This window comes from Gastrolobium bilobum, unplaced genomic scaffold (assembly GCF_033153095.1).
Source record: "Gastrolobium bilobum isolate Gb01-03AN ecotype WA unplaced genomic scaffold, APGP_CSIRO_Gbil_v1 utg15030, whole genome shotgun sequence".
NCBI lineage: Eukaryota > Viridiplantae > Streptophyta > Magnoliopsida > Fabales > Fabaceae > Gastrolobium > Gastrolobium bilobum.
Window position 1 is genome coordinate 100,678 of NW_026897079.1, and position 15,051 is coordinate 115,728.

The 15,051-nt window shown below is 32.3% G+C and overlaps 2 protein-coding genes and 1 long non-coding RNA gene across 3 annotated transcripts; 2 read left to right on the top strand and 1 right to left on the bottom strand.

Moving 5' to 3' along the window:
• Window positions 1-511: 511 nt before the first annotated feature.
• On the bottom strand, window positions 512-3,325 carry LOC133303920 (uncharacterized). The gene is made up of 2 exons (XM_061503898.1): window positions 958-3,325; window positions 512-838 (listed from the first exon to the last, which is right to left on the bottom strand). Exon 1 carries the CDS (start codon window positions 3,206-3,208, stop codon window positions 2,405-2,407), a length of 804 nt encoding a protein of 267 aa, XP_061359882.1. The 5' UTR covers window positions 3,209-3,325; the 3' UTR covers window positions 512-838; window positions 958-2,404.
• A 1,204-nt stretch (window positions 3,326-4,529) lies between these two features.
• LOC133303934 (uncharacterized) lies at window positions 4,530-5,605 on the top strand. Its single transcript, XM_061503909.1, has one exon. It carries the CDS (start codon window positions 4,690-4,692, stop codon window positions 5,026-5,028), a length of 339 nt encoding a protein of 112 aa, XP_061359893.1. The 5' UTR covers window positions 4,530-4,689; the 3' UTR covers window positions 5,029-5,605.
• A 5,754-nt stretch (window positions 5,606-11,359) lies between these two features.
• LOC133303937 (uncharacterized) lies at window positions 11,360-14,016 on the top strand. Its single transcript, XR_009750533.1, has 3 exons — window positions 11,360-11,634; window positions 12,990-13,086; window positions 13,631-14,016. It is a non-coding gene; the product is annotated as an uncharacterized LOC133303937 (long non-coding RNA).
• The last annotated feature ends 1,035 nt before the right edge of the window (window positions 14,017-15,051 follow it).

A 15,051-nucleotide genomic window follows, 5' to 3' on the forward strand; every position in this document is an offset into this window, starting at 1 on the left:
TAAAGGGTTTATCATCTATCATTTAACATGACCACAAAAATTTTCCTACACACAACATTTTGTGGGGCCCGCAGCAAAAAAAAAAAAAAAAACTTCGGCGCGCAAAACGAATCTCTATAACATAACACAATCACTTTTCCTACAACATAACTCTTATAAAACCCATAAATAAATGAATAGATTAATGAACATAAATGCTTTCAAATTTTTATTAAAATATTGTGTCAACATTTCTTGTTTATTTCATGGAAGAAAATTGCTCGCTTGACCTATGAGAAAGATCTAGTTGTGAATGTACGTGATAATCCATATTAAGGGAAGACTCAGGGTAACATGATCAAATTAAGGATGTTTTTTGGTGCATAGACATCGTCCATTCGAGGTACCTTGAATATATGAGCACAAGATACAAAAGTTCAAGATACATGGATATCAACAACTTTCTTGAGTTGTATAAAATACCAAAGTATGTTATCAAAAAAAAAAAAAAAAAAGTACCAAAGTAATCGCTTATACATGAGCATAAGATCCCAAAGAATTTGATACATGGTCATACTGGACTAATTAATTAAAAGCTATGCACATCACTTCGAATGCTTTACATTTGCCTCCAGCTATATTGTCTTTTTTCTTTTCTGCTTGCTTGAGCGAATGCTACAACCAAGCATGATTGATGGCATATTGAACAGCTCAGGACGTTCTATAGGATCTTCGTCCAAATTAGATTCTAAAGATGTGGTTGTAAATGGCGGATGTATATGAAATTCTAAAGCTTTTCTCCCTGCTGAAAATGTATATCAGATTCTTCCTTATGTTTTTTCACATGCATGCAATGTACCTGCAAGGTTGATGCCAAATAAAGCAAAAAAAAAAAAAAAAAAAGCATTAACTTTCTTGCTTGTTTAAGATCATACAAAGTTAGAGTCACATGCACTTGAAGGATCAGAGTCAGCTTACAAACATAGCTTCCTTAAAGGTTTTCTTCCTGCTGAAAATGCATACAGATTCTCCTCCTCGATGTTTTTCACATGCATGTAATGAGCCTGCAAAGTTTGTGCCAAATAAAGAAAAAAGAAAAAAGAAAAAAAGCATGAACTTTCTTGCTTGTTTAATATCATATACAGATAGAGTCACATGCACTTGCACTTGAAGGATCACAGTCAGCTTATTAAGATAGCTTCCTTAAAGGTTTTCTGACTGCTGAAAACGTATATCAGATTCTCCCCCGTCTTTAACATGTATGCAATAAACCTGCAAAGTTGTGAGCTAGAAACAAAGAAATAAAAAAGTATACCACCAAACACGTGGATCAACTGATAAAAGATTATTCCAGCTTAATTAGCGGTCTCGAGTTCGAGAGTCCCTAGAAATGCAGCTGTGTTAAAACTTGGTAAGAAAAGCTTACGTTGTCTTACCTGTCTTGAATCGGACTAGTTAAGTAATCGATGAATAAAAAAAAAAAAGGGGTATGAACTTTGTTGCTTGTTTAAGATCACATGAACTTGAAGGATTAGAGTCGGCTTATAAACATAGCTTCCTTTGCAGATTTGTTTGATATTTGTTTATTATTTAATTTTTATATTTGACTTGTATGCAATGTGTTTCCAGGGATTCAAGTGACAATCCCATGAAGCAACACCATGCACATAATAGGTCCATGGAAAAGTAGGCTCTCCCAGCCAAACAGTTTAACGGGTAGTCCACTTGAAACACAATGCTTGATACATTATTAGTTTCCTTTGCATTGTGTTGAACTTGTAAGATAATTTCCTCTGTTAAAAAAGCACATATTAAATAACTTCCTCGTTAACTAGCAACTCCGAAAAATGCTTGATATGTCAAAATAATAACAACAATGCATTCGCATATTTTAAAGTGATATTAAAGAATGTACCCAAAAATAAGAATAAAGATTGAAGAGAGAAATTCCAATCTTTTCAATTCAAACAGAAAAAAAAAAAAAAAAAAAAAAATAGAGGCCAGTGGCTTATGCTTGCCCTTAATTGTGTAACCTTGACACAACAAATATAAATCCGATGAACTCCATAAACAAACACCAAATTTGAACACAGAAGATTAGGGTTGTAAACCTGCAACAAATTACCGGTGTATAAAACTTCGTAATGCTCCAAATACTACTTTGCATTTACATATACTGAAAAGAGAAAACACTATGAAGATCATCAAATTAAAATACAATTGCCCAAAACATCTCCATTGTATAGCACAATATAGACAATCACCAAACTCTGTAAGGCATTTGTATAGATGTAAACACCAACACATGATAGTGTACCAAAACGAATAAGGCAATATATTTGCAACACCTTATAACAAGTTCTCTCTTTCTCTCTCTGTGAGGTATGAAGCATCAAATGATAGAGAAAATGTAGTGCTCTGTACTCTAATCATCACTAAGCTCGTCATCAATTCCAGAAACATTCATCCTAGCAGATGCATGCTTAGCCCATTCAACAATCTTCTCAGCCTCGCGGCTAATTTTCTCTTCTTCTTTCAATGCCTTCTTCAGCATTTTCTGCTGCTGCTTGCTCGAGAAACTTCCAAAATCCGATAACAACTCATCACTCTTATCCCACCCAACAACAACAACATTGTTCTCCTTGCTTTTCTTCTTCTCCTTCTTCGGAGAGCACCAGAAAAAACCAACTTTTCGAGGCGGCGATGGGGAACCACCCATCAACGAATTCGAAGACCCAAGAGAAGAAAACAGAGACTTTTGTCTCGAACGCTTTCCTTCGTCTTTTTGCGTTGGCTTGAACACCGAAGACACTGAGCTTTCTTCAGAGGTATGTGAAGAACCAGAAGCAGAACCAAAAGGGGGCGAAAGTGAAACAGACCCATGTTTAGATTTTGCTTCCGACCCCTTTTTCTGAGGCGAAGAGACACACCCAGATGGTAATTTTAATTTAGGGTCATCTGGGTTCTCTTTAGAAGGAGAAAAATCGGGACTTTGGTCATTACCCTTATGGAGAGTAGAAAGGGTGTGGGGAATTTGCTTGGGTTTGGTGGCTGGGAAAGATTTGAGCTTGCGGAAACGGGATTCGAGGTCAGTGGGAAGAGCAGAGTCAGTGATTGCGGAGCAATTGATGGCGGAAACTTGCTCCAAAACGCATGCGTCTTGTGCCTGCGAGATTATTTCTTCAATTGCAGACTCGTCTGTGTCAGAGAGGTCACACAATCCCCCCATTTTATTTTATTTTTTATAAATCTTTTATTTTTGTTGTGATTGTGATTTGAGAGTGAAGTGGAGAGTGTGATTTGTTTTAATGGAGGGAGAGAGAATGGTGTGGTGTGTGTTACTGTCGGTGTTGTTAAAGGAGGGTTGATCATGTTCATGGAGCGTGGAGAAGGAATATGCGGTTTTAATTCAACAACGGCTAACTGGTCTTGTTTTCAAGTGTGTGAGGTCCACTCGCGCATTCTTAGGACCCACTACTTGGCATCCTATTTTCAGAAAGAAAAAGAAAAAAACAATGTTAACCAAAGCACTTTTTATTTTTATTTTTGTATTTTTTTACAAAAAAATTAATTAGATTCCACTTATTTAATGTTAATAAAGAGATAAATAAACAAAATTTTCACATGAAAAATTCTCTTTATAAGAAACTAGAAATGAGTAATGGAATTTTCGAGGATGAAGGAGAATATAAAAAACCATCAATTATATATTAAAATTACGTAATTTCATTAAAATAATATAAAGTTATGTGATTTAAAATGATAAATATTTTTCAATTCTTTTTATTTAAATTTTTTATGGAAAAATATTTGTCACTTAAAATAACACAATTTTATGTTATTTTTAAATAGGAAAAAATATTTTTTATTTTAAATGACATAAAATTATATCATTTGAAGGAAGAGATAGATACAAGAAAATATTTTTTTATTTAAAATTTAAATTAAAAAAAAATCACTCACTTTCTCTCCCACGATTTCCATTTCTTGTGTTTATCCCTATCTTGAAATGACATAACTTATGTCATTTAAAATGACAAACAACAAACTTTTTTAAATAAAATAATATTGTTTATGTGTATATTTGATTATTTTTTATATTTTCTCTACTATTAAATTAAGAAACGAGAAAGTAGTAGGAAGAAAATATAAAAAAAATCACTAATTATATATCAAAACGATATGATTTCATCCCAAATAACACAAAGTTATATCCAAACACTTTTCTCTTCTTTTATTCATTAAAATCAACTTGTTGATTTTGGCTTCCTCTGTTTTTCCTATTCATTTCTCTCCCTAAATCAATATGCTTGATATGCTACCCCCACAAAAAGAAATTAAAAAAAGAAAACTTAATTTAGCCGCCGTCCAAAACTGAATATAGCGTATGCAGATATCAGCATTGACGTTAACTCTACACCAACCCAAACAATGATCACAATTTCAACGAACTCGCATAAACTGGGTCCCACCATCTTAGCAACTAGAAGCTAAATATGTTATAAATACACCGTGCTGACAAAGAAGAAGACCCCACTTATCCTAGGATGATTCCCTCACCTCTGTTTCCCATTCTTCAATTAAGACCTCATCGTAACAACTCCACATATGGCTTTCATTTTCCCACTTAGCTCAGAGCATATCAAATTACATCTATAAAAGTGTTCTATAAAAAATAAAAAATAAAAAATAAAAAGGAGGGTTGGTTTTATGCACCAAAATTGCATGATGGAGCCAGGAGGATTAGCATGTTGCTTTTGCTTCTCCACCAAGAAGGGTGTTGCTGCAAGGAATGACAAAAGCGGTGGAGTTTTAAGTTCAGACCACGTTGAATGGGGAAAGAATGATGAAATACTCTCTGACATGAGCACTTTTTCGATCAAGGAACAAGAAAAGAGGCTTAAGAAAGCGTTGGAAGAAGAAGGTAGGGTAAGCAAGGAAGCAGAGAGGATTGTCCAATGGGTGAAGCAGGAATCAGCTAGAATTGATGATTCTTTAATCAAAACAATTCTTAGTGATGATGAGGAAAAAGAAGCAACGGTTAAGTAATACTTGTGAGTTTATTGATTTCTCTTGCCTTTTTTTTCTTTTTCTTTCTAAGTTGTTATTAAACAATTCTAAAGTGTATAAACATCCCTCAGAAATGACCAAGATTTTGATATTACCAAAGTAAGTCTAGTTGATATTAGAACATAATCTCCGTTACATAGTTATTATTTTTTTTTTTGGGTATAATTTGGAGGGTATCTCCATTCAATCTCCTATGGTTATCTTCAAAGTACGACACGAAGACTATCCTTCATTGGAATAACGGGTGCATTGAGCTTAGCTATCGGAGGAAGGATGAGACTAATCCCCTTAAAAGAAAGGAAAGAGACACGTCTCTAACCTCAAAGATTTTTCAAAAATTTATTTGAGAGAGGATTTGAAATTCTGAACCAAGCAAATGTTACACATAGTTATTATTATTATTATTATTGTCTTAGGGGGTTCCTTTAGCTTCAAGTTATGCATCAGATTGCGATGTAAAAGGAAGAAGATCCTTCCTTTTGTGTCTTTGACTATGTCAAACGAAGGAGTTGTGTTGGACTAGTCTATCAGCTCCATTGTCTGTTCCAACGGAAATTTCCCAATTTCAATGAAGAAATCTCTTCTTGCTTTCACAAATGACTCGCCCTATATATATAAGGATGGAAATGGGACAAAAAGTTACATTTAGTTATAGGCTATGGCATATATATGGCTATCAAGTAACAAATTCATGTACCAAAATTGGCTTCATAGTTATAGCGAAACTTTGTGATTGATTTCTTCGTTGGTGATGCAGAATGACAGTGATTTTGATTCTTCCATTTGTGAATCAGAATTTTTTATTGCTGTCAAAGGTTCTTCATTTAAAGTTTTTTTTTTTTTTAAAAATAAAAGTTAAAATTTAATCTTTAATCTTTATTTTGAATAAATTTAGAGTATACAGTTTTCTATCCTTATTTGAGTCAAATGCCCACACATAAAATATGAAAAAAAAAAAAAAGTGACGATTGTTGTATGGCATTAGTAGATGAGTGGACGATGATTGTACAATGTACTAAAAATTCACTGTGGGTATATGTTACCATAACAATTTGGTACCAGGTCGTTTTAAATTGCCACATTCTTAGAATCAAGTTTGACCAGTCAAATTACATTCCTATATTTGGAATTCATGTTAGGCTTGGGTTAACAAATATCAACTATACCCCTTTACTTCCGGTGCCTGTACTTTCTCTCACGGACAAACCTCCAAGTCATGTGACAAAAAATCAACTTCAATTTTTTTATTATTCACAATGGTTCTTTTCATATAATATAAAAGTTTGATAATTTTGTGTTTAAAAGTAATTTTGTTTTTTTGCAAAACTGAACAAACAAAATGTTTTAAATTTACTTTTATAGAAGTCTTCATTCTTTATAGAGAAATAATTTTTTTATCTACTCTCTTTTGCCTGTAATTACAAGTATTTTCTTATTTTGTATCCGGTTCTTAATTTAGCTTTCTTCTTATTTTCTTTAATTGACCTTTCATGCTCAAAACATGATTCCTTTTCTTCTTAAGGAGTTACTAAATATTCATATTAATAAGTTATAAATAACAAATAATAAATGACCCTTTCCTCAGAATTTATTGTCTTATTCAATCGAAGAAACTTATTTAACGGTCACAAAATTAAATAAAAGTTTTATTGTATCATTAATAACATCAATATTTTTATTGCATACTTATGACGCGAAATTATAAGGGAATTAAAAATTAAAAATTGAGTTAGATTATTCTATATATTTATAATAATATACTGGATTAATTATATCAAATTCAATAACCTTAGAATTTAGGGGGGAAATTAACTTACATGAGTTAGTCTTATATCAATTATTAGCCTTGATTTAACTTTCATCTAATAACTCTAAGTTATCATATGAGTTATCAAATGAAATCAATTACGTAATTCTTTATAATCATACACAATAAAAGTTAATTTTTCCCAAAATTTAAATATATTTAACGAATTTTTAAAATAATATTTGCTTATTCAAATATAAAAACTTATTCAATAGGCGAATAAAAAATTATATATTTCTTGAAATTAAGCATCTTCTCTCAAAGTTTATGACAACATTTTTTTTAAATTCAAAATTATAATAAAATATTAGCTTTATTTGTCATACACAACAATTAATACACATAGTTTTGTACATAATCTGATTAATTTATAAAAATAATTATTTATTATTATTTTAAAATGATATGGTAACAATTAATTTATAAAAATCATTATTTTTTATTATTTTAAAATGACATGGTAACAAATTAAGGAGTTTATATTCATAACAAACTGCACCTATATATCATGTTAAATACACATTAAAAAAAATTGTGCATAAGTGTCTATTTGAATTAAATTTTGCAAGTTTGATTTTGCTTGAACTTATGAGTATTTACAAACCGATTCAACCTAATGAAAACAGAAAAAAAAAATGCCAAATAAAAGGAAAGAAATTCATTTTTTTTATTGAATCTAAACCGATCCTTATATGTAAATATAATGTTTTGATGATTTAGGAAAAGGTAAATATATTTCTTTGTTTTTCGTTTTAGCTGATAAATACATAATTAAAGCTAAGACTAATTTCAATTTTGATGATTTGTTTGTTATGATTTTGATAAATTGTTGGAGACCGGAAAGTTAAATGTACAAGTACAACTATAGAGTATCCAATTTAAAAATTAAGAATTTTACGATATTCGGCTTAACCAAAATTCTTTATTTAGAGTAACACCCATATGAACTGAATCAGATGTTCTTCACACGTAAAGGAATTAAAGCTTGATTTGGATAACAGGATACACATTTGGATTTGGATCAGAAATTGTGAATAAATAAATGCTGAAAATCATGTATTTATTTGTGATGCAAATTAAGAAAATTAGTAAAACGGGTGCTATAACCTATAATTAACTCTAGTTGAATATATAACATCGTTATTAAACTCGATCCGGGTATTGACTCGGTTGAGGTACTGGGTCACTGGTTAGATCGGTGGATCATGATCGGATCAGTTGACCCGGATATATATAGATATATAAAAATATATATAAATATAATCATATAAATTCAATTATATTCTCCATATCTAAAATGAATAAAACAAGGTTCATTAAATAAACTAAAAAACAAGAAGCATAAATAAATAAAAATGCATGCTATTACTATGTCATTTAAATTGCAACTCAGAATTCCCATAAACATATCTCTCAATGACATTGAACTCGTATTTTTCAAATTCAACTATATTAAAAATGACATATGTCACATTTTCTTAATTTATTATTCCGCAAATTACTTTAATATTAAAAGCTGAAATTTGAAGTCATTGTAGAAGAGTATACTAGCAAATAAAATTACAATTTTTTTTTAAAATGAGTTCTACATTTTTTTTTGACAAGATAAAACAATTTTGGTTTTTTTTAAATGCATGACTCGACTGGGTCACCGATTTTGATCAGATTTAGTCAGTTTTTTCCGAATTGATATATGACCAGTCCAATACTTGACCCGAAACCAGTCTGATGATCGGTTCATCGGATTCGGAATCCACCGGCCCGGGTCCGGTGGGATTTTACAACTATGATATACAGTCAAAAAATAGTACAGCTTGCATGCTAAATATTTAGGTGATTAGCGGCTATCAAAAATGTGCATAGCTGACAGCGCGTTCAGGAACAAAATTCACGGCTTTGGATAATGGTAAAAGGATAATGTAGAAGCTGATTAGACCACACGGCTTCAACTACCAAATTACTGAAGGGTATAAAGAAAGTGATTCCAGAACTTACAAAGTTATGATTAATTAAAATTCATAGTGGAAATCAATTTTTAGTGTTCAGAACTTAATAACGCAAAAGGGTGGTTTCATAATCTGTACCCATATTCTGATTGATTTCAATCAAATTGCACGATGCTGACGTCATGTTTTTGCTTCAACGCCAAGAAGAGCTTTGCAAAGAGCAGTGATGTTTTGGGTTCAATCTCAAAACATGTAGAAAAGGAGAAGAAACATACAATACTCAGAGATACAGATTCTAGCACGTTTTGGGTTATGGAACAGGAGAACAAACTGAAGAAGGCATTAGAGGAGGAACGTAGGATAAGCAGAGAGGGAGAGAGCATGTTCAAATTTGTTAATGAGGTACATGCTAGAATAGATGCTAAGGGATGATAGCAAATGATGATGAAGCAGCTGCTAAGTACTTCATTTAATTTTATTTCTTTGTAAATTTGTGACTACTTGAAAATTCTTAACATCATTCTAATGTAGTTCTTCCGTTCTGGTTAAAAATGTCGGAAGATCGACCAAAGTGTCACTTTTTGAAAAAAAATTTATCCAAATGTCAGATAGTACTTTTTATTAGACTGACATGTGATGTAATTCGTTATGACTGGTAGCGAATTACGTTCGTCAATAATTTTGTGACACGTGGCATATTTTTTAAGAAAAAAGTTGACCGGACATAATTTGCTACTAGTGGTAATGAATTTGGTACACAATATAGCCACGTGTCACGAAATCATTGACAAACGTAATTCGCTATCAGTCGTAGCTAATTACGTCGCGTGATAGTCTGATAAAAAATATTATTCGCATCATATTTGGATAAAAAATTGTCAAAGAGTAACATTTTAGAGTGACATTTAAGTCAGAAATGCCCATCTTCCTTTGTACATAAAGTTTGATAAAGCTGTACCTTTTCTATCTTTGCTTTGTTGTGCATATGACAACGCAACGTTAATAAAGTAGACAGTTTTGTATATTGGTAAAGCAAATAATTGTTTGCCATGCTAGAAACGTGCATGACATAATTGTGGTTGGGAGGAACTTTCTGGGACTAAATAGGAGCTATTTAGTTTAAATACAGATCCAATCACTTCTGTATATAGGAAATGAACATTTCAACATAACAAGGGCTCAAGGAGATAGCTAGCTGGCTTGGATCTGTGATTTTCTCATGTAGAAAAAATGGAACGTCGTTGAATTGCTTTGGTTTGTCAAATGAAGGACAGAAAAATAAAAGCTTGGGGGGAAAAGAATACTACGGGGAGTCATTGTTGATGATCAACCTATGTGTGTATTGAGATGGAGGAAGATAATAAGTAATATTAAAAAGAGGCTGAACAAATGAATCAAATATTGACAAAAAATAACCCTTGTTATTAAAAATAATGATCAATATTCAAAATTCAACAACTTACAGATGTAGTCCTAAACACCTTTTTAAAAGGTGTAATAATCCTAAAACGTAATTATTTGAAATATGCCTAAAAAGGAAAAGTTTAAATATAGCTAATTACAAATCCATTATCATTAAGCACACTGAAGTAAGAAAATAATTAAAATCAAATTAACCTAATAATTAAAAAATTAAGAAAAAAAATCAAATCCAGTTCTAAATTTAAGCCTTCCCATATAAGCCAATTTTAAGTGCATTAAGGGCTACAAAGAAATCCTACCAAGCAAAGTTGGAACCGATGAATATATGAATATGAAGAATCAAGAAGTTAAATTTGGGGATCTTGATAAGCAATTTTTTTCTAGATAAATAAAATTTCTAAGCTATGCGTATTCGTATCGTTTATTTTAAGGATATGTTTTTAAAGTGTTTTACCAGTTACTACCATAAAGGATATATGTTAATTATAAGGGAAAAGTGTGTATAATTTTGAAGGATGTAAAGTTGTGTTATTTTAAGAGAGAGAAAGAGATAGATAAAGGAGGAGAGAGAGTTGACAAAAAAAAATAAAGTTGTGGGTCCCACCTCTTTGTGAGAGTGAAAGGATGTAAGTTATGTAATTTAAAAGTATAGACACTTTTCCCTAATTATAATGGTCACTATTTTACTGCCTAGTTTGTGCTTAGATCTTTTGTTGGATAGGGGGTAGGGACGGTGTTATATTATATGGTGTATGTAATAGTACACATTAGTAAATTGATTAATTATTAAATTAATCATGAAATTAAGCATGTATTTTGAAATAAGTATATGATAATTATTATGAAAGTCCAATTATGCTAAACAAGTTAATTAGTACCCAATAAAATTATTAGAAAAGTTTTTAGGTAAAAGTTTAAGGATCAAATTGCAATTAAGTAACAATTTGACCTAAACTTAATTTTTATGATATAATTAAATAGTTTAGTAAATTTTATAGACTCAAAGTAACCTTGGATTAATTTAATTATGATTAGAGAAATTTATTTAATTGGTGAAAGTTTAGAAATTCGTTATAGGCCCAACTAATATAAGTGTCACTTAAGTTCCTTCCTTCTCACCAAAAAGGTTTCTTTCCCACGAAGGAAGACAGGAACAAGGCGTGACTACATTGAAGAAAAGGGCAAGGTTGGTTCTCCTTGAGTTAGTAACTAAAATCCCAAGTTGTCTTCTTGAAAGTTTAAGGTTGTGAGAATAGCCTTAGCGTTCTTTCATCTCGAGAGGCCTTATTCCATGAGATCCCTCTACATCTTAGGGCGCTGCCCTGTTCATGTGAGGAGTGAAAAAAAAAGGTGTGTTTTATATATTAAAGCTTGGAAAAGAATCTCTAAGTGTTGTGGAGCAAAACTAAGGTGAGGAACTTGATCTTAAACTAAGATTTTTATGGTTGATTACGCAATTTTGGGCTGATTTCATGATAACTATGATGACGATATTTGATGGGATTTATGTTGGAATTTTATAGTTGTTTATCTATGTTAGTGATTGGTTGTTTAAAACTAGCATGAGTGGATGATAAAAGCTTGAAATAGATTACCTATGTTTAATATGCAATTCAGCCATACATGAATAAAAGTGTGTAGACCAAGTGTTCGATAAATTGTCAATGTGAAAACAATATCTTGTAGGTGATTAATGATGAGTGACATGACTTATGACTTGTAAAAGTGTTTAAAAACTAAGAAGAAAATCCATGTTTTCCTTCTACATGCGTTTTGGCCATGAAGGAATAAAGGCATAAGGAAGTGTTTTTCATGAAGCTAAATGATGTCCTATGGTCCTAGTATATGGTGGGTTGTATGTAAAATAAATTAGACATGTGTAAGTTTTGAAGAAGGTTCATGAATCTTGGTTATGTACATTTCGGCCATCACATGGTTTTGGCCTTGGAAATGTGATTTTGTTAAGTTGGATTATGTATGATGTGTCTTTTAAATGATGTATATTAGATGATAATGTGCATGGATGCAATTTTAGGCATTGGAAACCATATAAACCCTATGCGCCCTTCGTATGTATGCTTTAGGCGATGTGTAAGAAATCTATTTGAAAATGGGTTTAATGACCCTGGATATGTAAATGGAAAGTATAGGTGTTTCATGTAATGTGTAAAGGTGAGATCAAGTAACTAAGAAAGCATGAAAATGTCCGTGGCTCTCCTATGTATGTACCTTGGCCTTTTTAAGAAAAGAGGTGAAGATGTGTTGTTTATTTGTCAAGTGGTTATTGTGTGTGACTTGTGAGCCAAGCTAAAGTGATTAGACTCATCAACTAGTCCTTAGAAAACATGAAAACTCTATGGCCTTAAATATATATGTGGTTCGGCCATGTAGGTCCTAATGGGCTTGGAAGTTTAGTTAATTGTTAAGTAATGTCTAGGAGGCACTCTTGTGTTATTCCTAGTATAAATTTGAGTTTGAAACACTGTAATCATTAAAGTGTGAGTATGTCTAGGTTGCTTGTCTAACAAGTAATCACCCTTTATGGTCCTATATGTTAAGTTTTGGAAGGAATTAGTAATGACTTGTTATTTGGCATACAATTGGCATGATAATATGTGAAGTAAGATTATGACAAGGATGAAATGACAATTAACCAATTGGTATGTCATATATGAAAAGAATGGAATCATTGAAGTGTTAATGTCTTGAATGTAATACTTGGCATTTAACCTATGTGATATGTTTGATGTTGATTCCTACTCTAGGTTTGTGCCTAGAGATTCTGAGTTTGTGGATCAAGCATTGGAGGGAGATACATAGCTTTCTTGTGATACAAGAAAGCCTTTGTGTAAGCTTCAAGAGGTAAGCTCTTTGTTTAGGAACCTTCTCTTTCTATGTTGTTCCACCATGGTCCAATAGGGTTATGGTATGTATAATTGTGTGATTGAATGTAGATACCTAGTATAGGTGAATTCATATAGACATGTGTGTAAGACGATGTGTTGTGTTTTGTGGTTCTTGGCCAATGAACAATGGCATGTATATGCTTTCACTGAGGGACTCAAGCCTCTAAGAGTATATCATGCGGAGGGACTGCCTCCATGAGGGACTCAAGCAACGGTGCATGATATCCTTAGGGACTCAAGCCTTCAGATTATCATGTGGGATCTTTCGGGGGGACTCAAGCCCTCAGAAGGTTCTGTTAAGACTTTCCACTGGAGGACCCAAACTCTTGGAAGTCTTATTTGAATATGATATGTGTACGATGATATGTTGATATATGATGTCATGCTATGCTTTGTATTTGACCTCTTATGCAGGAAGTGGGCTCATGGGTGGAGACTACTCCATAAACCCTGAGCTTACAAGATTATTTATCTCATCCCTTTTTGGTGACATATTTTAGGTGAGCAGACCGTTGATGAGCCCTCTAGGGCCAAGGATGTTGTTCCGGGCTAGAGGAGCTGACATATTGGATTAGATAGTTTTTCTTTTTGGAGACTTTGTGTATATTCATTTTTGGGTAATTGTGTATGACCAATGTTTTGTATATGGCCTGTACATGTTGTGAGAGATTGTTTATTCATGATGTATGTACAATTGATATCTCCGGCATTGATACATGTATTTATTCAGTTAGATGCATGTGTTCGTAAAATGTATATGAAATGATCTGTCAAGATGATAGAATGTGTTGTGACACTGAGCCAATAGTGTTTGAGCCCATGGATGGGTCTTAAGTCCTTGTATGGACTATATGTATATGTATAATCTGTATTGGACTGTTCTGAGTGGTAGGTACTGTAAATATGAGTGGGATTTAATCCCTAGACTGTCCAGTTTACAGAAGAGATGTTGTCTGTTTGACTCTGTCAGGGTTGGTAATTGTTATCATACCCTGATGGTCGTCAACCATTGCTTATGGTTACAGGATTGATAGGTTAATAATAAGAATTCTCTATTGGTATGGACGGTACAATTAGGTTAATTATGGAAACGTTTATATGCTATGCAATACGTCATGAAAAAGAAAAGGAAAAAGTTAATTCTCAAAGTTACGTAGGTTAACTGTGAAGCTTTAAGTTAAGTCTTCCGCATTTGCATGTTAATTATGTTGCGCTTTAGTACCATATGTATGTTAACTAACCGGCTCGAGACAGGGATGTTACAGTGCAATTCGCTTATGTCTCAAACAAAAGAAGTACAATATTTTAATTAAAATTTAGAAACAAATCCACAAATTACATAATATCATAGCAAATTTTTTTTTTAATATGAATATATATAGTACTGCATGAGCTAGTGGAGACTAATAATTTAGCTACCACATTTTCTTCGGATAATATAAATAACACTAACAAACCCACTTCCTTAAATATATTGAAGCATATATACATAATACGTTTGGTTGCAAATCAAATAATTAAGGTTTATCTCCTACCACTCTAGTGAAAGCAATTTTGGAATTTAATATACACCCAGAGGATAGAAGGATATAGTATTTTCATGAAAAAGGAAACCTCAATCGAATCAACAGAGAGAAAAAAAATAAATCAGGCAGTGGATTGAGCTCTCATCAGTAAACAGAGCATCAAATTTGGTAAAATCAATAGTCCCATCCCACTTCATAATAGTAGAAATGTCGTCCAAGATAGCACCATAGACATTGTTTGGATGAGAATCAGTCAAAATGGTATGTACAGAATTCATGTTAGGTTGAATCTGATCAAATGATATAGCCATGACCAACATTTTCAAAGTTTGATATGATCAATATTAGATAATTGGTTGATGCATTTCTATCCGGCTATTAAAATTGGAGCCAGA